A 26,939-nucleotide genomic window follows, 5' to 3' on the forward strand; every position below is an offset into this window, starting at 1 on the left:
CCAGCGTCATCAGATTGCCATTTGTGACTTTCCCAGCTGGACTCTTGAGAAGCAAAGTCAATGAGGAAAGCAGGATGTGCTTAACGTCTGTGTGATTTATTTAACAACTATGTTGATTCGCTTAACAAATGTGGCAAAAACAGGTTGTAAAATCAGGTGTGCTTCATTTAACAACTGCCTTGTTAAATGGAAATTCTGGAGCCAATTGTTGTCATAAAATTAACTTTTATACCAAGGGTCTTCCAACTTGGCCCTTTTATGACTTGTGGACTTCAACTCCCAGAATTCCTCAGCCAGGCACGCGTGCCTGGCTGAGGAATTCTGGGAGTTGAAGTCCACAAGTCATAAAAGGGCCAAGTTGGAAGACTCCTGTTTTATACCTTGTCTCTTCTTTCATTTTCTGCCACCTCAGGTTGACAGAATTGCTTCCAAATTTACTGTTTCCTCAGTCAATGGCTATTTTTTTCAAGCTGATCTTAATTTTACGTTGAAACATAAAGTTTCGATCTATACAATGTCTTTGTAAAGCTCTGATGAGGAAATGGTGGAACGCTTCTTTCAGGATAACGAATCACGCAGAGACATAAAAAAAAATATCTCCTTTTTTGTGATTCTAGATCCATACACCAGCCCTTTGTACAAAGTTAATTTACTTGCTTTCAGACTAAACCAAGTTGATGCTGCCAGCATGCTAGATCCTGTACCTATGAAATTATATGTAACACTCACCCAAGATCTTTTTATTCTCCGTAGGATTTTACGAAGCAGTTTTGAATACTCAGATTTTCACACCTGTTATTCCATTGTGGTTTCATCAGGTTGTTTCATTTTAGATCAGGGGTGTCAAACTGTAGGCCGGATGCATCATGCCGAAATGGGGGGGGGAGAAAGAAGCAATACATAGTGACACATCAGGTGACATTGCGAGTTTGACACCCCTGTTTTAGTCAATTTTTAAAATTTATACTGCCTTCATTTTACTCTTTCCTACAGCTTTATCTTCATTTCATTGCAATATGTGCTTTTTCCCCCACTCTTCTGGATGTAATCTGTTTAATTTAGTAACTCAAATGTTAAAAATCACTCTTCTGGAAGTAATTTTATTCAATTTAGTCAAACGTTCTTTGTAACATTTTAGTTACTGGGTAATCCAATTTATACAGTATCTTGAAAACAGTCTTGAATGCCCACACTTATTAGCACAATAGTAAGAATATTATTTTGTGTACGCTACATTCTTAAAATCAAACAGATCAATTTGAAACTGCTAACGGATTACAAATTCCAGTTTCTGAGGCTTTTTTTTTTCTTCACAGCTTCAATTTTCCCTTTAAAAAGTCTCATGTTCTTAAGGACTGAATAGATCCTTTAAAAAGAGGCAGATTTCAAGAAACTAAGCTACCACTGAATATCCTTCTAATCCCAGATAGGAGAGTAAAAGCTTATACAATCCAGTTCCGAAGATATATCTTTTTCTAAATGAATCCATTCAGCTGCAGACCAGCAAAGGCAGTGTTTTTCAGACCCATTCTTTTAGGAAGGAAGAAGAATTTGTGAAAATGCTATTTTTCCTCCTCCTCCATAAACCCCATGGGGGTGTCTTTAAATTTAAGATGCTTTTCAAATAATAATAATAATAATAATAATAATAATAATAATAATAATAATAATAATAAGAAGAAGAAGAAGAAGAAGAAGAAGAAGAAGAAGAAGTTGGAAGGGACCTTGGAGGTCATCTAGTCCAACCCCCTGCTAAGGCAGGAAACCCTATACCATTTCGGACAAATGGCTGTCCTGTCTCTTCTTAAAAACTTCCAGTGTTGGAGCATTCACAGCTTCTGGAGGCAGGTTGTTCCACTGGTTAATTGTTCTAACAGTCAGGAAGTTTCTCCTTAGTTCTAGGTTGCTTCTCTCCTTGACTAGTTTCCATCCGTCGCTTCTTGTCCTGCTTTCAGGTGCTTTGGAGAATAGCTTGACTCCCTCTTCTTTGGGGCAGCCCCTGAGATATTGGAACACTGTTATCATGTCACCCCTCACCCTTCTCTTAATTAAACTACACATACCCAATTCCAGCAACCGTTCCCGATATGTTTTAGCCTCCAGTCCCCCAATCATCTTTGTTGCTCTTCTCTGTACTCTTTCTAGTCTCGACATCTTTTTTACATCGTGGTGACCAAAACTGGATGCAGTATTCCAGGTGTGGCCTTACCAAGGCATTGTAAAGTGGTATTAGTACTTCACGTGATCTTGATTCTATCCCTCTGTTAATGCAGCCTAGCACTGTGTTGGCTTTTTTGGCAGCTGCAGCACACTGCTGGCTCATATTGAAGTGATTGTCCACTAGGACTCCAAGATCCCTCTCACAGTTACTGCTATAGTATCTTCCAGTTGTAGACTTTCAGCTCCTTTTATTGCGGCAACAGATCCTGCATATCTCCATCAAGGTAATTTTCCTTACACTCTACAACTCTTATCTCACTCTTATCTAAATCTTTATTTTTTGATAATAAGGTCTGTGTAGGACCAGAATCATATGCTGAACAGCTGAAACAAACCCTTGGATCAGTGGTCCCCAACCTTTCTGGCTTTGCGGATCGGCCGGGGGGGGAAAGAGTGGGGACGATTCCCCATAAGCGGTGGGTGAGCGCGTGCCCACGAGCAGCTCCGTTTCTGCAAGCCAAAATGGAGCTGCACACGTGCAGTTGTGTACCTACTATGCACGCAAGTGGAGGTGTACACATGTTCGCCCGCCACTTCCGTGGCCCAGTTTTGAATGGGCCGCAGCCCAGGAGTTGGGGACCCCTGCCTTAACTTCAACCTTTGTTCAGGAGAAGAATCCAAATGAAATTCCCTCTGACCCACCTATTGCTTTTTCTCCTCATTTGTTACCATTACAATTAGATCTGGCCTCAAATACAATTAGAACTTGTGCAATCATTCTAATTCTGGTATACATTCATCATTACGGAAATACTTTTGCTACCTAATACTAAGCGTCACTTTGTAAATCACTTTTTAGTTGATTTAATCTGTCCAGTACTATAAACTCATGTTCCTTTTTCTAAACTGGGAAGACTAATGTTTTTAGTTCATAAAAATCTTGCTTTCTAAATTTAATTATTATTTTTTTTCTTCAGATACGTTTTTCTCAGGGCAGAAAAGAAAGAGCAGCACAACAAGCAAAAAAAACAACAACAAATGCTTTAAAGGAACTAAGATGAATCATCTAACAAAATGTCCCTGGTTGGAAATCATTCATAATTCATTGTATTTTCTCTATGCAAGATACTTGTACAAAAACATTTCTTTAAAGCATATTTTTCAGGCTTACACCCTCTATGTGGCAGAAAAACTCCACAACAAGGTATCCTGAGCTTCTTGTGCTGAGAATTTTAAAACACTTGATAGCACAAAGCTGCAGAGAACAAACTCAAAGAACAAACTGTTTTACTACCTGGAGTCAGATAACTGGAAGGGTAATTCAACTGGCTGATTTTAACTTCCTTGGCCAAGGCAAGTGACCAAATCAAAGCCATCTCTTACAGATCATTGTCTGGCCTCGGTATGCAGAGAGAAGTCTGCCACGTCTCTAATTCTGCTGCTAAATCCTTCTTTAAAAAAATTCTAACATTTGAGTGCAACATTAAGAAAATAAATCCCCATCCTTCACTCCAGGGCAATAACGATAAATCTGTCTCCTTATATGTGATATTTCCTTGGATATCTGAAAAAAGTGATCAATTTTATCTTATAAAGGCTAAATATGCTCTCCTCTTTCAGTCTTTCCTCACAGGTTTTAGTATCTAGTTGTGTGGTGTGTGTGTGTGTGTGTGTGTGTGTTTCTGAACAATTTACTGAATGCTTTTTGAGGCGTATTTTCAAAAGGAGATATAATATTCAAAATGGGATGCAAATTGCAAGGAATCCAATTGTATTTCACAAAGGACTTTCCACCATGTAACTCTTCCCTCACTTAACCTTTACCCATCAAACTAGTGCTATCTAGGGCAGGGGTATTTGTGAGTTATTTGTAAAATTAGTAAAGGTGGAGTACAAATGAACAAATAAGGGAAAGAGTTTGAGCAGAGATTTCCCTAAAGCAGGGGTAGGCAACCTTGGCTCTTTTATGACTCGTGGACTTCAACTCCCAGAATTCCTCAGCCAGCCATGCTGAGGGGAAAGGGAGAGGTTTCCAAGCTGAGCCACACTGGCTCAGGAATTCTGGGAGTTGAAGTCCACCAGTCATAAAAGAGTCGAGGTTGCCTACCCCTGCTCTAGGGGAATCGCACTCAATTTCACGACCTTGTCGGCCCCGCTTGTTAAGTGAATCGCTGCAGTTAAGTGAATCACACGGTCGTGAAGCGAATCCGATTTTCCCCATTGACTTTGTCTGTTAGAAGCCAGCTGGAAAGGTCGCAAATGGCAATCGGATGATCCTGGGATGCTGCAGATGTTGTAAATACACGCCGGTTGCCAGGCGACCTGAATTTTGATCCCCTGATCCTGGAGATGCTGCAAAAGTAGAATCTAGAAGAGAAGAGAGCTGGAAGGGACCTTGGAGGTCTTCTAGTCCAGCCCCCTGCTCAAGCAGGAGAACCTATACCATCTCAGACAGGTGATTGTCTAGTCTCTTCTTAAAAAACCTCCAGTGATGGAGCGCCTACAATTTCTGGTGGCAAGCTGTTCCATTGGTTAGTTGTCCTCATTGTGAGGAAGTTTCTCCTTAATTCAAGGGTTGCTTCTCTCTTTGATCATTTTCCAACCACTTTTTCTGTCCTGCTCTCTGGTGCTTTGGAGAATAGTGACCCCCACTTCTATGTGGCAGCCCCTCAGATACCGGAACACTGCTATCATGTCGCCCCTATTTCTCCTTTTCTTTAGACTGGCCAAACCCAAGTCCCGCAGCCGTTCTTCGTATGTTTTAGCCTCCAGTAATAAGTGCGAGGCTCCACTGACAGTTTTTTCAGACCCCCCTGTGCAAACAGTCGCTAAATGGATGGCTACCAGTTGAGGTCCTACCTATATTCAAATATTAAACCATCCCTCCATTTTCATTACTGATTACACATGCTAAATGTTTTATCCATGACACAGTCACGCATATGACTAGAGAGGTTCAAGACTTATTCTTTAGCACTTTTAGCTTGAAGAATACCGTGTCCAGATGGTCTTTGAAAAGATCCTGCCAGGTGATCCAGTCGAGCAGATTGATGGCTGCTAACTTTTGGGGACCTAGGTGAAAATATGAAAATGTACGGTCTGGCTGCCAGGAGAGGAAAAACAGAACAACTTCTTCATCCTTACTGCACCCGTAAACTGTCACCCTCAGCCTTGGGATTTGCATAATGAACTATACTAAGGGTCCCCAGCCCCCACTCAGAACTGGGCCATGCGAGCGGCAGGCAAGAGGTGCATGGGTGCAGGTGGAGCCCTGGTGGAGCAGTGGGCTAATGCCTCCTTAAGTAACACCAGCTGCCTGCAATTAGTGCAGGTTCGCGTCCCACCAAGTTCAAGGTTGACTCAGCCTTCCATCCTTCTGAGGTAGGTAAAATGAGGACCCAGATTGTTGGGGGCAATAAGCTGACTTTGTAATAATGCCGCTGGGGGGGGGCACGAAAGCCCTAATAAGCAGGCATATACATAGTATGAAGGCTATTGCTAAGCACATTGATTTGTGCTTTAGATTGTAAGCCGCCCTGAGTCTTCGGAGAAGGGCGGGATATAAATGCTCACATGCACACCTGCCTTTCGTACGGAACCGTCCCCTCCTCCACTGGTCGTCTGCATATCTGAAGTCGTTGCTATCTTAACCTTCAATTTTGATTGTAGTTCTCTTACACCAGGGGTCTGCAACCTTGACAACTTTAAGACTTGTGGACTTCAGCTCCCAGCATTCCTCAGCCAGCTAAGCTGAAGTCCACAAGTCTTAAAGTTGTCAAGGTTGCAGACCCCTGCTCTAAGCCAATCCTGCCATTCTTATATTAATGGTCTAAGTCAAGCAGATATAGGTGCACTATGCCTATTGGCCTCGTTTCCTTTCTTTTTGAAGCCATCTATTTCTTCAAGCCGAGTCCTTAAAGTAGGTTCTCACTTATTTCAAAGCCTCCTCGAGAGAAAAATATAAGTATTTTGATCCAGCCACTGGTTTTAATCGATTTCCATTCTGCCACAACTGACGAGGAGTACAGTTCTGCCGAACATCTTATCTCTGGAAGTCCCGAAGGTGCTTTTTCACGAAGCTTCTGGGATGAGAAGCGAAACGTCTTCAAAGGGGGAGAAAAAAAAAAGAAGGAAGCCCAGTTGCCTCGTGAAAAAGCACCTTTGGGACAAACCGTGGCCTGGATGGTGGAGAATCTTATTAGATACTTATTTCTGAAAGTTAGTCTCATCCCCAACCTCCTTGCTATGAAGCAGCAAATGTAAAGCCATTTAAAGCCAATGGACTTCCTGAACTTAGTTGTGTTTGGGGTGCCATGATACACAGATATGAGGATGAAGATGATGAGGATATGGATGATGAAGAAGAGGAAGATGATGATAAAGATGAGGTGCTCAATCATGGGAGGTTTTCAAAAAGAGAACAGAGAGAGCCATTTGCCTGGAATTGTATGTTGTTGTTGTTAGCTGCAAAGTCGTGTCCGACCCATCACGACCCCATGGACAACGTTCCTCCAGGCCTTCCTGTCCTCTACCATCTTCTGGAGTCCATTTAAGCTCATGCCTACTGCTTCAGGGACTCCATCCAGCCTAACTGAGCTGGGAATTGTTCCTCCATGGTCCCTTCCAACTCTATTATTCTGTTCTACGATAGCGAATTGGGTTGGTTTTTGTTTTTTTTTAAATTTATTCTATTTTGGAATTTTTCTCCACCTTGCCTGGTGGAGTCTCAGTGGACTGTGTTGGCCTTTAATAATTAAGAAAACAATGGCTTGTTCAAACAATGTGCTGTTGTCAATGAAGCCAAGGTTGTATTCTTGTTCCTCCGCCGATTAACCTACCCCATATGACCTGCTTGATTTTAGAAAAAAATGGCGTACGATGTGGACATCACAATTTGTTTGGTCTTGCTATTTCGCACCATTTCCCCACTAGGAAAACCACAAGGTAACAATACCGTTGATTTCACAGCACTTACCTCCTGGGGCTCTGATTGCATGGAGTTTCACCTAGGTAAATAATGAAACAATAAAAGGCCCATTTCTGATTGTCGGTGCAGAATTTCGAACAGTTTTGGGTAACAAAGCGTGCTCTAGTAGGGCTTCCATTAGGTGACGGGCAATTACACTGCAGAGCAGAAGTGTTGAGCAGCTTTATCTTGTGTATCACAATAGCTGAGGTGACTATGGAGAAAGAGAGAAAAGTCCTGATGCACAGCAGCCCTTGAAGTAAAGGACTTTTAGCCTCATCAAAATTCCTGACCTTTCTCCTCCAGATCCAATTTTACAGCTAAAAATATCTCAGCCACCCAAAGACATCACAATGAAATGGAAATAACTCTGCTCTTGCTATAAATAGACGAGCTCAGATGCCAATGAGATCCCATAAGGTGGGGGGGGGAGAGGGAAAGATCCAAACTTGTCGCATACAACTGTCATTTAAGATACGGTGCTCTTACGTTACGCACAAAAAAAAAAATGAGTTGGGATTTACATTTGTGTCCGAAAAAAATACTCTTTTTATTAACTGTGCGTAGAACGAAGAGAAGCTGAATTACTTTTCCCTTAACGCAGTAATAATCAGGGCTTTTTTGGTCATAGAACGCTCCGAACGGAGTTCCGGCACCTTTTTTGGATAGAACCTTATGGGTAGGCAAGGTGGGTTGTATGACATGTGCGAGTTCCGGCACCTTTTTCTTTTACAAAAAAAGCACTGGTAATAATAATAATAATAACAACAGCAACGGTAATGACTGCAGCAGACTCCAATCTCAGTGCTCATCGTTAATCTTTCCTACAAGCCATGCCAGATTTATAGTGTAAAGCAGTGGTAACATTACTCTACTTTCCAGAATGGAAGCTGAATTTTTTTTCCCCCTTCTGGTAGCATAAAGACTCCCCCCCCCTTTTTTTAATAAAGGTTCCCCCGCACATGCATGCTAGTCGTTTCCGACTCTAGGGGCCGGTGCTCATCTCCGTTTCAAAGCCGAAGAGCCAGCGCTTGTCCGAGGACGTCTCCGTGGTCATGTGGCTGGCATGACTAGACGCCAAAGGCGCATGGAACGCTGTTACCTTCCCACCGTAGTTGGTCCCTATTTTTCTACTTGCATTTTTACGTGCTTTCGAACTGCTAGGTTGGCAGAAGCTGGGACGAGTAACAGGCGCTCACTCTGTTACGCGGCACTTGGGATTCGACCCGCCAAACTGCCGACCTTCTGATCGACAAGCTCAGTGTCCTAACCCACTGAGCCACCGCGTCCCTTTTTTCTTTTTTTTTAAATACCCAGAAGCAAATCTGAAACCTGCAAGCCACATAAGCTTCATTGCACTTTGATAAGGTCAACCCTCCAAAGAGAGGTGGGGAAGAGAGTATTTAAAAGGAAGGCGGGGGGGGGGAAGGGGGGGGAGAAGCAGATGAAAAGAAATGCCTTACTCTAGAGAAAACATTTGTTGGCTTTCTTCAGTAATACCTGGGAGGGGGTGAGGGGGAAACGACAGCTACATTTTCATGTATTGAAATATAAATCTTGGATTTTCCATAACCTAAGGATTTAGATAGATGCAAGAATTCAAAGTTCTGTTTTTGATTTAATGATGACTCTCGCTCAGAGGTATACTACTATCAGCTGTCATTTATTTTTTTTAACAAAAAAACAACGGAAAGACGGATTTCTAGTTGCAACCGCATATCCCTCATGCCAGAAGTTTCTTCCACATCTCCACTGCATCATAACTTTGCAACATCCCGTTTTTTGCTATCTGAATTATGTGCCGCTTTCTCATTTATTTATTTTTTGCATGTAATGAAGCTGTCGAGAAACACACGTACTGTCATGAGTAAACCTGCTCTGCTTTTTTCCGAGTGGCTTTCGTGCATCTACATCGTTCCTAGTCCGCTTTTCACTCTAAAAAAAGTATCTGTTGCCTGTCCGGGATTTTTAACTACCATCACACACTGCATAATTTATAAGCACAGAATTAAGCGGCCGAGAATTGGGGATGGGAACGGGAGGACTTACAGCAAAAAGATTTTAACTTTTGGCTTGTCGCCCAAGATCACAAGAGTTATAAAGCACTGCAGAGAATCCACTTAAACAATCTTAGAAAGATCCCAATCTGGCCTCTGGAGGAAAAGATCCAGTAGCAATAGCAACAGATTTATATACTGCCCCACAGTGCTTTACACCCCTCTCGGAGCGTTTTTACAGAATCAGCCTATTGTCCCCAACAATCTGGGTCCTTGGAAGGATGGAAGGCTGAGTAACCTTCAGCTGGTCAGGATTGAACTCCAGGCTGTGAGCAGAGCTAGCCTGCAATACTGCATTCTAACCACTGCGCCACCACAGCTGTACATAGGCTTATACGTACGTAGGCTTATACGTCCATAGCGCTTTAAGGCATTCTCTCTAGGGGGTTTAAACTGTAGAAGCATTAGTTGCATATTGCCCCCAACAACTTAGGTCCTCACTTGACCAACCTCAGAAGGATGGAAAGCTGAGTCAATCTTGAGACCATCAGGATCGAACTCCTGGCTGTGGGCAGAGCCTGCCCGCGGTATTGCATTCTAACCACTGCGTCACCACAGCTCAATGAAGGTAAGCCTGTTTGAGTATTTGGTTTCAATGTTGAACGGTTCCGTCTTGCTTCAGACTCTTGCTTTTATCACTTAAACCCATTATTCCACGTTCTGCTCTCTGGAATGAGAGGGTGTGTGTCTTGACTTTCTATATGACATGCTTCCTGGGTTTTGAAGAACGCTATCGCATCTCACCTTGGTTGACTTTTCTGGAGGCTAAAGATCTTCTTCAATCTTTCTTCAGTTTCTAGTTTACTGATCTTCTTCACTGCTCTTCTCTGAACCTTTTCTAATTTCTCTGAATCGTCCTGCTCAAAGCTCAACAAAGGACTCATAGCTGACCATGGACAAATTACCTAAATCAGACCAGATCACAGGGACACTATGACAACACAAGAATGATCCTTCAAAATGCAGAAATTTACGTCTTTATTAACTATTAAACTTTATTTGCCCACCCATCTCGCACTCTGAGGCAACTCCGAGCGGCTTCCAATGTGATCAAACAGACAAAGATCAAAACAAATTACAAATATAAAAACCGATTAAAATTACAAAAATTTAAACAAACCAAAAAGCCTGGGCTTGGGGCAGAGCGATGGTGGTGCCTTCTCTATTACTGCCACCCGCTGCTTCCAGCCAACAGCTCATTTCTAAAAATGCTCGCGTCCAAAATTCTCTTGTTCCCATAGTTGTGGAGTTGTGGGCTAGTACTGGTCTAACAATAACAGCAGGTGAAGTGTTAAGTGGGGTCCTTGGTGCTCTCTGAGCTTGTTTGTTTCCTTGCAGACATTTCATTACTAGATAACATCATACAGCATCACAGTCTGGTTTGGAAGCATCACCGCTTCAGACGGGGCAGAGAGTGGTGAGGATGGCCGAAAAGATCATTGGCAGTTCCCTCCCTCCCATCCAGGACATGGCACAGAAGCATTGCTTGATCAGGATCCGTAAGATTGTCTGGGACGCTGCACATCCTCTTCGCGACCTGTTTTCCTTGTTACCTTCTGGGCGGAGGGGGCTTCGTGGTACCCGTAGCAGAACATCCAGATTCAGCCACAGTTTCATTCCATACAGCATTAACCTCGTGAACTCTCAAGCTTCCTCCTCCCGTTATGTATTCAAGATGGACAGTGTTTAATATTTATTTGTTATGTATATGTAGGGGTGTGGGTCTATACACAGTTGTATATAGTATGGTTAGGTGTGTGTCATGTATGTGTTTCACTTTGAGTGGGCAACTAAACTTCATTTTTGATGTGTGCCGTTGCGCCCGTAGCAAAAAAAAATGACAATAGAGGTTATCTTATCTTGTCATCAGTGCTAGAAGGGAACGGAGTTTGCTCTGTTTATATACAAGTGCTTGTCAGTCATCAAGAATATGCCTATCGATAACAGAATAAGCCATTAGCATATAAAATGAGAGCAAACCTCACTCCCTTCTAGCAACGATACTATTATATAATTGGATAATGAAACGTCTGCAAGAAAACAACCAAGTTCAGAAAGTACCACAGTCTCCACAGCTCAGCCCTAAGCTATAAATATTGATGCCTTAGGCAGGAGACAACTTGAAGCAAAAGGCCAAGATTGTGGCTGCACAAAGAGCATCCAGATAATTCCTCTTCTTGACCTAGTTATCCTATTCTCCACTTACTAATCGGATCAAATTTACAACTCTACTTAGGGTTCCCCGGTTATGTAGAATCAACTGATTGTTCTGTCATGTGGGAATGGCTTCATTTCAGGTCTTCCCAATGCCAGCTTCTGAATTCAATCCCAAAGATCCTTTTTTTTAAAAGGCAACTGAACTTTCTTGTATTTTCCTTGAAGACGTTTCGCTTCCCATCCAAGAAGCTTCTTCAGTTCAGTTCAGATCAGTTCAGAAACATCTTCAAGGAAAAAACAAGAAAGTCCAGTTGCCTTTTGGGGGAAAAAAAGCATCTTTGGGCCAGCCATGACCTGGATGACTCAGAAATCTCCATAGACATTTCTAAATTCAAGTTAGTTTCCCAGCTTTTACACATAATGCCAAAGTAGGCATTTAATTGCAGACATAGCATAATTCAGCATTCTCCGATGTCTAAATGTTATTGAGAAACCGTTCAAATAATGTTTCTCATATTTTATAATCGCTTCCTTGGATAGCATTTGGAATGGTACATAAAATTAGCTCCCGCTGTTGTTTTGTTAGTTTGTTCACGGAGAGAGCGGAACATGACGGAACAGAAACAACTCACGTTACTTAATTAGGGAAAATGTGAAGGTTATTTCTTCAGTGTCAACATTGTTAGTGAAAATTATTATTCACCTTGTCCTGGCTGGTAATGAGTTAGGCTAGAAGCAGGATTTTAAAAGGAGCAGAAGTAGAAAAAAAATTCTAGAGCGATGTTCTTTTTCGAAAATGCAGGATATAACACGATTTGCACAACTGCCAAAGGAAGGAAGATTTTAAGAGCTTCACTTAGTCTCATAAACTGTTATGCTTACTCAGCCACTTATGGATTGTTATAGTGTTGAAAGAACGTAACTATATTAGAAAAGGAATAAAAATGCAGAACAAGAGGGGAAGGGAGATTTAACAGGTAAGATAACACTCGATTTCTTACTCCTGCAAAAAGGTGAGCTTTGAACAACAACAAAACACCAAGCCAGTGAAAAAGAAAAAAATGCAGAACAGTGGACTCTGACATTGTTCATATTAAATCAAATTAAAACAGGGATCAAACTGTAATTTTAGAAATTTGACGAAAATGGCTTCAAGAAGTACAGTAGTCCTTGACTTATGACCACTTATTCAGTGACTGAATAAGAGGGAGTCAAGCTATTCTCCAAAGCGCCCGAAGGCAGGACAAGAAGCAACGGATGGAAACTCATCAAGGAGAGAAGCAACCTAGAACTAAGGAGAAACTTCCTGACAGTGAGGACAATTAACCAGTGGAACCACCTGCCTCCAGAAGTTGTGAATGCTCCAATACTGGAAGTTTTTAAGAAGAGATTGGACAACCATTTTGTCTGAAATGATATAGGGTTTTCTGCCTGAGCAGGGGGTTGAACTAGAAGACCTCCAAGGTCCCCTCCTTTCTGACTGTTCAAAATTGTGATGCTGCATGAACGACCGGTACTTACGATCGCTCATCAGAATTTGGCTAGCGCAATACCACCATGGTGACATGATTGTGATCCAGGCACTTGACAACCAGCTCAGACGTACACCAGTTGCCGAATCTTGGCTGTCACGTGATCAGGATTTGCAACCTTCCCGGCCAATATCTCACAAGCAAAGTCAATTGGAGATGCTGGCAAGGAAGGGACAAAATGACTCCGAAAAGTTGTTCTTGCCATTGCCAAGTTCATTTCAGTCTATTTCCTGACCACTAAAGTACACACCCAACTACCTCTAAGCTATAAATCTTCCAGGAATCAAAAAGCTAATATTATTTCCCTTGTTCATAGACCTTCTGCTAGGTCAGCCAAAACATTATAACTTTATTTACCTCAAGGCAGGCCTTTTATTTTGCTTATCTTTCAGAACAACTTGTTTCAAGGCACAGTAAATCCTAAATTTTCCTGGTGTCATTCATTTTTTTAAAACTTATTTACCAAACCATATACTCTTTTTATACTCTTTTTTATTAAATTGCATTGTTATTATACCGTTATCACACGAATGTGTCATTATCAGTCTACATCTGGTAGATCTTTTATTTCTTAAGAATTGCAGGTATAACTGCAATTGGCCAACATCTTCTTAAAAATTACAGTTATAAAGGAGTCTAAAAATCTCGCACTGCAAATTTATAAACACTCAGAAACAATCGGTTAACAATTCCATTTAGCTCTCCCACCACAATGTCCATCTGTTATTGTTACATTCTCACAATTACTCCCCCTTGGATGACTAATGTATGTATCTGGCGAGTTCCTCTAGGTCAGGATGTTTATACTGGATTTAAAGGCAGTAGGATTAATACTTTAACTCTTTCCAAAATTGATTCTTTCTTTCTGAAAACTTCTTCAGAATTTATGTGCCAGCTGTCAGATTCCAGAAATCAAGAAAGACGGGGAGTGATTCTTCCAAGCAGATTACTTTATTGTTCCACACCTATAGGCAGAATTTATTTACCGTATTTTATTATATTTGTATACCGCCCTTCTCCCGAAGGACTCAGGGCGGTGAACAGGGCACATATAAAAAATACAAAATACAAAAATTAAAAAAGAATTAAATAGTAGCCCAGCTAAAACAAGACGGCGGGGAAATTACCCTCACTCAAAGAAGCAGATATAACCGCCTGGAACCAGCCTCGTGTCCCCTCCCGAGCTGCATAGACCAGCCAGGAAGGGCACGGGTCCAATAAACATGTGGTGGAGCTCAACCTCCCCATAATCCTGTCCACTTCCTCAGGGGTCACAGAATCAAACTCCTCCCAGATAACATCGACAAGACCGCCCGTGTCCTGATCGTCAGACTCTGCCCAGTTGGAGTCCAGACCGGTCCAAATCCGAGCGATTTTATCCAACAGATGTTGACTAAACTCCTCGGCACGACCCTGCAAGGGTTCCTCCCTCACCTCCTGATTAAGGAGGGAGCGGGTCACCCTAAACAGGGCGGCCGGGTGATTATCTGCGGACGCGATGAGGGCGGAGAAGTAATTACACCTCGCCACCCTCATCGCTGCGAGATAAGACCTAATATGGGTTCTTAGTCGCAACCGGTCGGATTCGGATCGGCTAGACCTCCAACAGCTCTCTAGGCCCCGTCTCCGATGCTTCATCTCCCGGAGCTCCGCGGAGAACCATGGAGCTCGCTGGGATCTGCACCGGGTCAGGGGCCGCAAGGGTACAACTCAGTCAAGTGCCTCCGTGGCCGCCCTTTCCCAGGCTTCCACTAAGGCATCTTGCCAAACTGAAGAGACCACTATCTACGTGAAGCATATACAATGGTACCTCGGTACTCGTTGTTAATTGGTTCCAGGAGGTGCAATGAGTATTAAAATGACGAATACCAAACAGATTTTCCCATAAGGAATAATGTAGTGAGGCACAAGGGAGCTGACATCGACATGTTCTAGGTTGTGTGTCGAGTACCAAACAAACAATGAGTACCAGGACAAATTTTTTGCATCAAAAATGCGTTGAGTACCAAATTCAATGAGTTTCAAAGCAGTTGAGGACCGAGGTACCACTGTTCTCTAGGACCTACTAATGAAGGGCTGTCTTCACCCTCTTTCTCTCACACATGATATCTGGGCTGAGTTGCCTCTTTTTTCCCTCTGGAATGCAGCTCCTCCCTCCTGGGAATCCAGACTACATTCCATCATAGCAGCTTTCTTAAAATACTACATTCTTCTTTCATCATTTTAAATAAAAATATATACAGTTGACTGGGATGGTACAACACTCCTGACTTGAGTAGCGGATTAGACTTGAAGACCTCTGAGGTCCCTTCCAGCCCGATGAGTCAATGATTAACAGAATATCCATCCAGTTACTAGGTCTCCCACTACTGTAAACTTCCAAATATTTGTGATTAGCACTAACTGGAAGGAATGCAACAAATTGTGATTATTTATTTTTATTGTTCAGATACAGCCAAATTGGAAATTTGGATCCTCCTATCAGTTTACTTCTCTATCAAGGCTCTCTCTTCGGAGAAGAATTATCAGCGCAAGTATGCTTCTGTTGCGTGGTTGTTCTTTTTTAAACCAGCGAGTGAATTGCATGCTGGGTCAAATAACAAATAATGAAGTAATACTTTCAAAATTGGTCTTCCCTCATAACAAGTCAAACCTTACTATTATATTAGCAACTCCCAAGATACAAATATTGATTAAAAGCTGTACTAAAAGCAAGTAATGTCCCTAGCAACCATCTAGAACAGCTGCGATCAAACAGCTAATTTCTCTTAACACTATAAAAAGAAATGGATTTCAGATTTGGAATTATTGGAACACACAAGAGAAGCCTTGGAGAAAAGACTGTTTTAGCAAATAAGGGCAACCAAGGTACAGTAAGTATAAAAAGAAAATAAAAGGAACAGATGACTCTTGTTGAATGAAGAACGCTTTGCTGTTTTCACTGCCACATCACCAGAGAAGTGTGATCATCCACCTGTACTTACCATACAGGCGTTGAATTCTGTCTTTTTTCTCATTTTTTTTTCAAAGCGATAGTTCTGAGGCAGATGATCTCTGTTGTCTCCACTGGAGTATCTTAGCAAGGGTGGAAACTCATGTTGTGATTCAGGGTCAGCCTGTGGGTTCGGCAGTTGGGTCGGACGATTCAGAGGAGGAGGAGGAGGAGGGGGTTTTTGGAGAGCCTGCAGAGGACAGCCCTGAGGCTTTGCAGAGCTCTCAGCCAGGCCCCTCTCATCTGGTTACTACACAGACCCAGCTGTGTGAGCCTGACAGCGTGGATGAAGATGACCCACAGCTGGCCCTGTTCAAGGACGCCCGACGCAGGAGGCAGTCAATCAGGAGTAAACAGAGGAAGGCAATGGGGCACCTCGGAAGGAGGCAGAGAGAAGCCACGCCTTGAACTGTTTAAAAGGGGAATGTGTGGGAGGGCTGGTTTGCTGAAGGCAACCGTTTGAATAGCTCCTGTTTCATGGTTCGTGTTTTGTTTTGCTCAGTTTGCTCTGTTTTGTGTCAATAAATTTGGCAGGCTTAGTTCCAGCCTCTTGCCTTTTTGTAAAGGGGTCGTCCCTGCCTTTTCTGCAGGGCCGGTAGTAGGCTGGAACAGAACAACTCAGAGGAGGCCATCACAGAGTATGACACAGAGTTATAATCTGGATGGTTCTTTCCTTGAATTTTCCTGAGGGAAGTGGCATGACTAGCAGCAGCAGAGATCAGATCTGGACAAGAAGCACAAACTCTTCCAACATCTCTCGTTAGGAACAGAAAAGAAGGTAGGAAAAAGATGAGGTAGCTACGACCCTAATCTAAGGACCATGATGACGACTGAGAAGATACGCAGGGTTGGGATGGTAGATGCCAGGACCAATAAACTCCCAACTTCAGAAGTTAACACGACTTCTACAGCATCTGAAAGCACTCGCTGCTTTTATGGCTACTCATAAATATCCTGCTCCTTCAGTTGAAAAGAATGACTAAAGAGATTTTCAAGTTAGGACAGAATGTTTCTAAACTTCTGTCAGGTGCAAAGATCAAGAACATACATTCAGTTGCAGTTCAGAGATTTAATGCTCAAGCCTCTACACAAGAAATCTAGTCAGCTAAAGTCCAACACTAAATTGGTGACAGATAAGGGTCAACAGAGTTCAAGGGGGGTGGGTGGTTGAATTTGAACCTTTTGTGGCAACATAATGACTCTAAACTGATGACACGTTTAACTCCACCCTCCAACTCTGCTTGCTCTTCTCCCTACATCTTCCACTAAAATTGGAAGATATCATTGCTAATTTCTACTAAGTGTTATAGGGGTCCTCTTGAAACTCAATATTCAGGCCCCACCTCCACCACAAATGTCCAAATCTAATTAGAATCACTCTGTACCCCCTTTTCACAGATTTGGTGATTGTTAAGCATCTTTTTACAATGAGCATTTAAACTCCACTTAAAATTCTAGACACATCCCTTTGGTTAATCAGACGAAGAAAACCGTGTTTTTTTTTGTCCACTTAAAATTGATTTGCTATAATTGCTCTTATCTCTCTAACATTACACGGTCTCTTGGATTCAGTGTCTAACAAAAAGCAAAATTTAGGATAAATTTATGAAAGTGTTTTGAGGTTTTGAAGTTTTAGCAAGATTACTGTTGTTAAATTGCACAAGATTTACTGTACATGTTAAAGGCAGCTAGTTCGAATCACTAAAGCACGATGACTTATATCTATAACAGGCAATGAACATATGCCATCACAAACTAATACAAGTACTGATTGACTTACTTTGTGACCTCAAAGATTGATTATCTTTTTCCTATTAGAGAAAGGTACTTTATTAAAACAGGCAGGCAGGCAGTATGCAGAGCCCTGGCCACCAGCAGGTGCCAATCCATCTGATTATTTTACCGAAAGGCAATTTGTAAACAAACTCTGAGCTTTTTAATTAGACAGTGAAGCAAACTGTCTAATCAACACCCAGTAATGACAGAATTTATCACAGCCACACAAAAAAATCCCAGGATCTTTCTTTATTAAAGACCACATTTTGAAACGCTTCGATTCAAAGGCTTTCAGAGCAAGGAAACACACTGCAGGTGGTCCTTGATGAAAGATCTTCGCTCAGCAAGTATCCTGTCAGGTGCGAACAACCAGAGTTCGAGCAAACTACTTTATTATGTTCTGCCTATAATACAGGAATCTTCCCAATCTGGTAGCCTACTCTTGGGAACAATTAGATAAGGCTCAAAGGAACTTGGCGGGGGGGGGGGGAGATAGAAGGATGGAGAGAGTTGATATGGAGGTGAGTGTGCCAAGGCAGCTGAAGCGTGAAATTCTCTATTAATGGCAGTTACAACTAGCTATACCTAGTTCTGGTTGTTAAGCTCTGGTTGTAGTTAGAAGACAGACAGAGACTTCAATGGATAGTTAGAAAAAAATGATGGCAACCACCCCTGCCTTCCATCGAGGTTCCGTATACTGACTGCATGGGTCAGAAAGAGGGCTGAGGAAGTATCTACGGATCCCTCATATCCTCGACATAACCTGTTTCAACTTCTCCCCTCAAGATGGCACTATAGAGCTCTGCACGCCAAAACTGACTAGACACAAGGAGTTTTTTTTTTCTCCCATGCCATCATTTTGCTACCCAACTAATTCCCACTTTCTTATGCCTTGGGGTGTCAAATCACCTAGTAGGCCTGTATTTACTTATTATCCTTCTCATCTTTCCTATTACCTATTTCCTTAGCTTCTTATGACTTTGTTGCTTGTATCTTTCAACTTATGTTGATTGCTTTTATTTGTATCCTATTATGAATTTATGTTGATTGCTTATTTAGCATCCTATGACTATCACCGAGTGCTGTGTCTTATGATTTATGACGAATGTATTTGATGACGATTATGATCATGATCATGACTTATCACTTGCTGCTTGTACGTACACTAAGAGCTTCAGCACCTGGGACAAATTCCTTGTGTGTCCGAGCACACTTGGCCAATAAAGTATTTTATTCTATTCTGGTTGTTAGGCTCCTGACTTAACAACCACAACTAGCCATACTGAAATTGCATCACTGAGCAATGCGATCACGTGATGTTTCAAGATCCAATATGGGTCAATCAACGGAACCAGAAGTTTACTCTTCTGAGCTTTCAAACTCGTGTGTTCTGTCCCAGCCTACGTGATTCCTTGTTATGCTCACGAGAAACCCCTCTTCCAAGAAACAGGCAGGAACCCCTTTTATTATTCACAGACCTGAGTCAATGTCCAAGGCAAACAAACACAGTCCACAGAAACTCGATCCTCAACATGAACCGTTGCCTTCGGCAACCAGCACCACCCACACCTTCCCTTTTATTATTGAGCCAAGGCGTGGTTTCCTAATGCCTTCTCCTTTGCCTTTGGAGCCGCCCCATTGCATTCTTCTGTCCTCCTCACTTCTCTTGCCTGCGCTTTCGTGCATCCTGGATATTTCCCAGCTGTGCTTCATCACTGTCCAACAGGCTCCCAGAACAGCTGTGTCTCAGCCTGAGCGCAAGTAGAGGGGCCAGGCTCCTCATCCGACTGTAAGTCTTGGAGCTCCTCAGAGCCTTCCTCTGACTCTGATGTCACTCCAGGCCACTCCTCCTCATCTGATTCCTCAGACTCAGCTGCCGGATCCACAGCGTGGCAAGGAATCACAACACCGTGCTGGAGCCTATCTTCAGGGAACTTCTCTGTACCGGAATGTGTACTTTGAGCTATTCTACGTGTAGTATTTATGTAATGCCTGGTTCAGTGTGGTTGAGTGTGGTTTTTTTATTGGTTGGTTGGGGTGTTGGTGGTCAGTATTATTACATGATGTTTCAGCTAATGACCATTTTACTTAGCAATCAAAACTCCAGTCCCGTTTAGCATTGTTAAGTGAGAACTACTTGTATTTAAAATCAAACTATTAAGACAATAAAACCAAATTACACCCAACATCAGTAAAGCAGTCCCTATTGCATTCAACCTCATGGTTTTATAGATATTGTATAGTGTTAATATACAAAATTAAGCTTCCAAGCGCCACACATCGCTAAGAAAGAATAAGTGCCCAGATCAACTTCTAGAAAGGGCAGCCAGGTAGGAACCAAAGACCCAAGAACATTCTCAGCAATTCGTAACTCAGACAAGGGCGACAATCATTGTATAATTCCAAGTACCCAAAGCTGTATTTTAACACACCTCCAGCCCACTGGAGCAGACAGCAAAACTATAACCCAGCACTTCGCAACTGCTTTTGAGGAAAATAACGTCTACTCGGGATGATTCCCCATGACTACATGACCTAAATATAGAGGCGATAATTTCATAGTAAGCCATTTCACTTCAAAGATTTAATAAATGATCCCCTCCGAAAAAAGCACAAGTGGCATTTTGCGTTGTTCCACTTTTGAAGAAGTTTCTCGGTGCTTTTTGCAAAGTATTTCAGCAAGAAGCAAACCCAAAGTAGAAAATCGACTTTGCCAAACTATCAGTCTTCGCATGACTCACCCCAATGGAGAGGCGCCAACTGTAGGTGATCCAGGACAACCTGATTAAGGATCCCTTCCACGCTTGCCTCCCCTTCACGCTTCATAGAGGGGTAAATGATAAGTTAAGGAGTATTGAAAAGAAACACAATAACACAGACTTTCAGGGCAAATCCGTACAAAAAAATTCAGCGGATGGAGATCAAAGTAAGAATTCAAGGTCCCACCACAGTCAAGTTTCGTTCAAATATTTTCCTTTAGGATAGGAAAAAAAGAAGCTACAATAATTGGGAAATTTAGCCCATGCTGCTCGTGGATGTTATGGTCAGCACTTGAACCAAAGAGCTTTAGATAAGCTCTCAAGTGGTTTATTGGTAAACTATTAATTATGGCTTAGTGTGTTACCAGGTTGGATGTTTGCAGCAATTTGTTATTCCGTACAGGGTGGCTTAGTTTGATAAGCAATCTGTGCCAAAAAGAAACCTGGGTTCTGAGCCAAGTAACCTAGATATCACAGGAAGAGGCGAAACTACTCTAAGTCAAGTGTGTGATCACTATTATATCTTTACAATTACTGTATACTAAAGTCTTCCCCAAAATATGTGTTGGGCCTGTAATTCCCATGGAGCATGATAGAACAAAAGGAAAGGAGATTTGATGTCTTCCCAAGTTTTTAAAATGTCCTGTAAGGTAGAAATAAATGAATCTATAGACTTTGTCAAAAGATCTCAAAAGCTGATCACATGACCCCGGGACACTGCAACCGTCATAAACACGAGTCACTTGCCAAGCATCTGAACATTGATCATGTGACCCTGGGGATGCTTCAACGGTTGTGTGAAAAATGGTCATGTCACTTTTTCCGATAACGTTGTACCTTCAAACGATTGCTAAACAAACTGTTGTTAAGTCGAGGAGCACCTGTATTCACACTTACTATCAATAATTGCTGAACTATATTAAATTAATGCCCTCCATCTTGAAGGAAGTCAAAGAAGCTGGTGGTCAAATTTCATTTTTCCTTTCAGGTAATTTCAACATAACCCTTATTTGCAGACATCAATTAATTCCACTGCCTCTACTGTTTCTCAGCCCTTAATCACTTTGCTATGTAGTTTGACCTCCGGCATTTAATTAAGAAGATGTTTCACTTATAATTTCCCATAGGAATAAATACAGGTGAGTGAATGTCCTACTTTAGCACCAATAAATAAAGAGTTTTACAAATAGAAACTATACTAACAAAAATGCTTGTAATGATTAATAGATATATCTATCTATAATTTAGAATAGAGTAGAGTAGAGTAGGGTAGGGTAGGGTAGGGTAGGGTAGGGTAGGGTAGAATAGAATAGACCTGGAAGGGACCTTGGAGGTCTTCTAGTCCAGCCCCCTGCTCAAGCAGGAGTACCTATACCGTCTCAGACAGGTGATTGTCTAGTCTCTTCTTAAAAATTCTCTGCTGTTACTTCCGTTGTAAACTTGGCAGTACTGATGATCTTTTTTATTATTATTATTCAGTTTGGTGTGGTGGTTAAAGGTAGAAACTGGGAGGCTGTGAGTTCTAGTCCCCCCTTCGACAGAAAGCCAACCGGGTGACCTTGGGCCAGTCATTCTCTCTCGGCTCTTAAAAGCAAGAAATGGCAAACCATTTCTGGAAAAAACTACAGGGACTAGCCCAGGCAGTTGCCAGAAGTCAACAATGACTGAAAGGGGCCCCTAAGAGCACTCATTTTTGGCCCTACAAGTAGTCCTTGACTTACGATAGTTCACTTAGCGACCGCTCAATGTTACAACGGCACTGACAAAAATGTGACTTGTGACCATTTTCCAAAGTTACGGCCTTTGCAAAATCTCTATGATCATGTGACCAAAGTCCTGATGCTTGGCAACTTGGTATCGTCGGGTGCCGGGTAGGCGTGGCCCATTGGATGGGTGTGGCCAATTGGGTGGGCGTGGCAGACTGGGTGGGACTAAAAGGTTCAATTGATCAATTCCAACTTTGCAAGATCTTTTTTTTTCCCCGCGAGAAGTTGAAATTGATTGATTGAACCCTTTTTTTTTTTGCACATGGCGGAGGCCTAAAGCAAAAAGGATTTATAAAACCCAGCTGAAGGCCTAGAACTGGGGCGACGGTGCGTGTGCCCACAGAGAGGGCTCTGCGCGCCACCTGTGGCACACATGCCATAGGTTCGCCACCACGGACATAGAATAACAGAATTGGGAAGGAGATCAGAGGTCTTCTAATCCAACCCCCTGCTCGAGCAGGAGATCCTATACCATTTCAGACAAATAGTTATCCAGTCTCTTTTTGAAAGCCTCCAGTGATGGAGCGCCCACAACTTCTGGAGGCAAAATGTTCCATTGGTTAATTGCAATAAACCCGTAGTCATTTGCTTCCTGATTATTGTGCCTGACACCAGCAATGTCTAACGGTGGTGGTGGGGGATTTCAGGAGCATATGGCATCCTTCTCTAGATATATTTAAAAATACACGAAAAACAGAAAAAGAGCTTCTTCTTTTTTTCTATCCACATCAGACGTTTTGCTAAATTGTGAATTTTCATTTTTGCATCCAAGTACGAGTGCTCTTTTATTTCTCTTTCAAAATTCCAGCCAAATTCCTTACCAAAAAATTGTCCCTTTTCGCTCGGAAAACTACTCCAGATAGGCCGCTAAAATCTGAAGTGCCTTATTAAATATTTAGAAAATATTAATCGAATGAAAGGGCTGAACAATATTAACCAGTCTAAAAATTGTCTGCCATCTGCTCAAACGCTGAATAGCAGAAACAACATTCTGCTGCATAGACAAGAGCAGATGCCATTAGCACATGCTACATTAAGATGTAGAAGCTTTCCAATACTGGAATTTGAATAGTTGGGGGGAAAAACACAGAAAATTGCTAAAGGTTCTTATTTAAATAAGATTTTTTTAAAAAAAAATTGTATTATTAGAAACCTAAAAAGATAGTTCTATGTGAAGGAGAATCTGTATGTTCCAATATATAGTGTTTTATAATAAGAAGCTGGGCAGAAACTCTTCCTAACTATGATCTGTTTGTCTTACACACGTCAGGGTAATGATGTAATGTAATATAAGCAGTGGTGGGATTCAAAATATATGAACCGGTTCTCTGTGTGGATGTTGCTTCCAGAAGTCCATTCTGGGCCTGGGCAACAAAAAATTAGCTACCGGTTCTGCCGAAGTGGTGTGAATGGGCTGAATCCCACCACTAAATATAAGGTGGATGATGCAATGACTCAGCAGGGTCTGTGTCTCTTTAAGAGCAGGCAGGGTCTGTATCCCTTTAAGAGCCTGTGTATAAAAGGGAAGGCTTTGCTGGAGTGTTTCTCTCTCATCCGTTTCCTGCTGTAACTGCTGTGTGTTGGATTTTGCTGTATTACCACGTGTACGTATCTTGTTCCTGGTGTATGATATTGTAGGTAGTGTAATATAAACCACCATTTAATATAGACCACTGTTTGCTGTGTTTACTCCTGGGTTATCTCAGTGCAATAAGACTGTGCATGCTCTGAGAACACACAAAAAGATTCCTACTCATTTGATATCATGCCCATGGACAAAATACGACCGCAAAGGGACTCCAACCAGTTTGTCCATTCTTTCTACCTAAGCCAATTTTCTCTCACCGATTTCTGCTCCAAGGGTTCAAAAGAATAGTCTGCTTACCTACACTTGATGGGCTTTAGCCCTGCTTTCATCCACTAAGTCCTTCATGCTTTTGATCCTTTTTTCTGGGCTCTCTCTTGATTTGGAGAGGAACTGGCTCCCCATTTGTGAGAGCAAACTAAATCTACATGTATTCTAGTTTGGTATTGATTTGAGGGGGGAAAATATTCCCATTCCAAAGTTCAGAAAATCCCATGACAGCTACCTCTCAAAGTCACCAAGAGGCTAACCAAGTATCACTTATGTCAGATGAGTGGAAGGGAAAACCCTAGAATATAAACTGGGGAATGCAGATATTTAAAAGGTTCTGAATTCTCTGTTCTGTATGGAACAATAAAAGTTTGCATTTACACTGCTGTAGCCCATGGTCTCACGACCTTCCACTGAGAGGCAATATACTCTTTAAAAATAATAGAGAGATACATCAATGCTCAAAGATGATATATGAAGCACCCCAAAGAATGTATTGTGAAAGAGACGTAAAGCAAAGGTGTGCTTTTAATCAATGGACCTTTGTGTGTAGGAGATGACCAGGCTAAGCTGGAGGGAGGGGTCAAGCATGTCATCAATCTGGAGTCCCTTTGCACCCACAAGAGATCAAAGTCCAGCCCATTTTGAATTCTGTTGAAACTTATCTGCTGCCAATTTGCTGTGATCGTTTAGTATTTTAGATCTTTGTAGAGAGTGTTAGCATGCAATAAACCTGTATTCATTTAAACCGCCTTGACTAAAACCCTTGCTGGAATTGGATATGCCTAGTTTAATGAAAATAAGGACTAGGGGTGACATGATATCAGGGAGTCAAGCTATTCTCCAAAGCACCCGAAGGAAGGACAAGAAGCAACGGATGGAAACTAATCAAGGAGAGAAGCAGCCTAGAAATAAGGAGAAACTTCCTTAGAACAATTAACCAGTGGAACAACCTGCCTCCAGAAGCTGTGAATGCTCCAACGCTGGCAGTTTTTAAGAAGAGACTGGACAGCCATTTGTCTGAAATAGTATAGTGCAGGCGTAGGGAAACCTTGGCTCTTTTATGACTTGTGGACTTCAACTCCCAGAATTCCTGAGTCAGCATGGCTGGTTCAGGCATTCTGGGTATTGAAGTCCACAAGTCATAAAAGAGCCAAGGTTTCCCTAAACCTGGTATAGGATTTCTTGCCTGAGCAGGCAGTTAGATTAGAAGACCTCCAAGATTCTTCCCAACTCTTGTTATTCTGTTATTCCAACTCCCAATTTCCTGCACTTGGCTCTGTACTTTCCATGAAAAGCTACGTCTGCCACTTTCAATGCCTCTGGGACCAGAGGGGAAAAAATATTTCTAGCCTCTCTCTCTCAACCATATTTCTTCTCCTTATATCCCATGGATTGCGGTCAGGAGTCAGATTTCTATTTTTTTACTGATATTCTCAAAGGGACGTCTTGGAAGATGCCAAGTTATGCCAATGTTCATAAAATTATACACTGCAGTTCTTCCTTATTTAAAACACGAAAGCTGTGTAGAACACTCAGCTGAAGGTGGCTTTCAAAGAAGCCTAGAGAGAAGTTCCTTAAAATTAGTTTAAAAGTCTGCGATGGTGTGAAAATGCTCCATTTTTAAAACCACAGCTTTTTCATCCGCGTTCCTAGAAATGAATCAAAGCTCATAGTCCCGCTCGAGAATTTCTAGTGGGGGGGGCAAAAAAGGATATAATTTTCCAGACAATGTCTAACTTGCTGTTGATCTCCTGGCTTTTTGCTTGCTTCTTCTCTTCTTCCAACTGCTTTGGATTTGTATATTGTGCTCTTTCACCGGGCGAGTTTGGGTAACTTTCAAAGTTGAACTTGTCCACTTGTATAGCCATGCTACAATTGAAAAGAGAAATAATTTACTGGCAAAACATTGGTGGAACATTTGGTGGATCGCCCGGCCATTACGCGCCACCTCAGTTAAATAACAGGAAACAGTGATGGAAGGCAGTCCTCGACTTACGACTGCAAGTGACTGCAGTTTTGCTCATGTCGTTAAGCGAGTCCATTGTGTGACCGCATCCGATTTTACAATCTTTTTTCACGGTGGGCCAATCTGTCCAGAGCCTCCCTCATCCTCTCCCGTGTTCTTTACCTAGGATTCCCTCCGCTTCCCACTTAATGACCCAGGCATCTGGACTTACGACTGCAAATGCACCAGGATGTCCATCGCTAAGCAATATGGTCACGTGATGTCGCCCTTTATGAACACATCACTTAAGAAATTGAAAGTCCCGTCCCAAATTGGGATTGTTACAAGTCGAGGACTGCAGTAAAGGGAAGAAGGGCAGAAAAGGGAAACGCACGAAGGAGGATTTCTGCAGGCACAATGCTGTAATACGCCGTCTTCCCTCAATAGTGCAATTGGTTTTATCCAGCAGTATCTGAAATGGAAGGGTTGGATTAGAGACCAATTTATAACTCTTTTATCTCTGAGGAACCAGGCTAGATTTTAAAGCAATTACCTAATAATTCTGCCCGGCAAAAAAAAAGTGGCACAGGGCACTTTCCTGCAGACATTTTTGTAGCTTTCATAAAGGGACAACTCCAATAATTCCCTAGCTTGATAATACAAAGTTTATTGGATAGGGTTGAAAAGATCAGATAGTACTGGCCCTCATCTGTCATAAACTCCAAGGTGGCAGCCAAGACATTATTGCAACGCCAGTGAAAATGTTTAAGAACCTGACAAACAATCTACTTCTACACCTTCTCAAAGTTAAGTGTCCTGCTAGTGTCAGAGCAAATTACACATGGACGTGTAAAGGACTTTTTTTTTAAAGGATATATATAAGTTTCACAGAATAACTCATGAAGGTAGCATTTCCAAGGGGGATATTTTGATCAATATTCCTTAGGGAAATATGGGGGCCTCCTGAAAAT

At 42.0% G+C, this 26,939-nt stretch overlaps 1 protein-coding gene across 2 annotated transcripts in view; it reads right to left on the reverse strand.

Moving 5' to 3' along the window:
- TRAPPC9 (trafficking protein particle complex subunit 9) overlaps positions 1-26,939 on the reverse strand; it is a 353,693-nt gene that overhangs the window by 195,688 nt on the left and 131,066 nt on the right. For both annotated transcript variants that reach the window (XM_081323018.1, XM_081323017.1), the window contains 2 exons: positions 25,739-25,892; positions 20,382-20,472 (listed from right to left, as the gene is read on the reverse strand). In XM_081323018.1, coding sequence (XP_081179144.1) covers positions 20,382-20,472; positions 25,739-25,892 — 245 coding nt within the window. The remainder of the gene's footprint in view (positions 1-20,381; positions 20,473-25,738; positions 25,893-26,939) is intronic.

This window comes from Vipera berus, assembly GCF_964194415.1.
Source record: "Vipera berus genome assembly, chromosome: 3".
NCBI lineage: Eukaryota > Metazoa > Chordata > Lepidosauria > Squamata > Viperidae > Vipera > Vipera berus.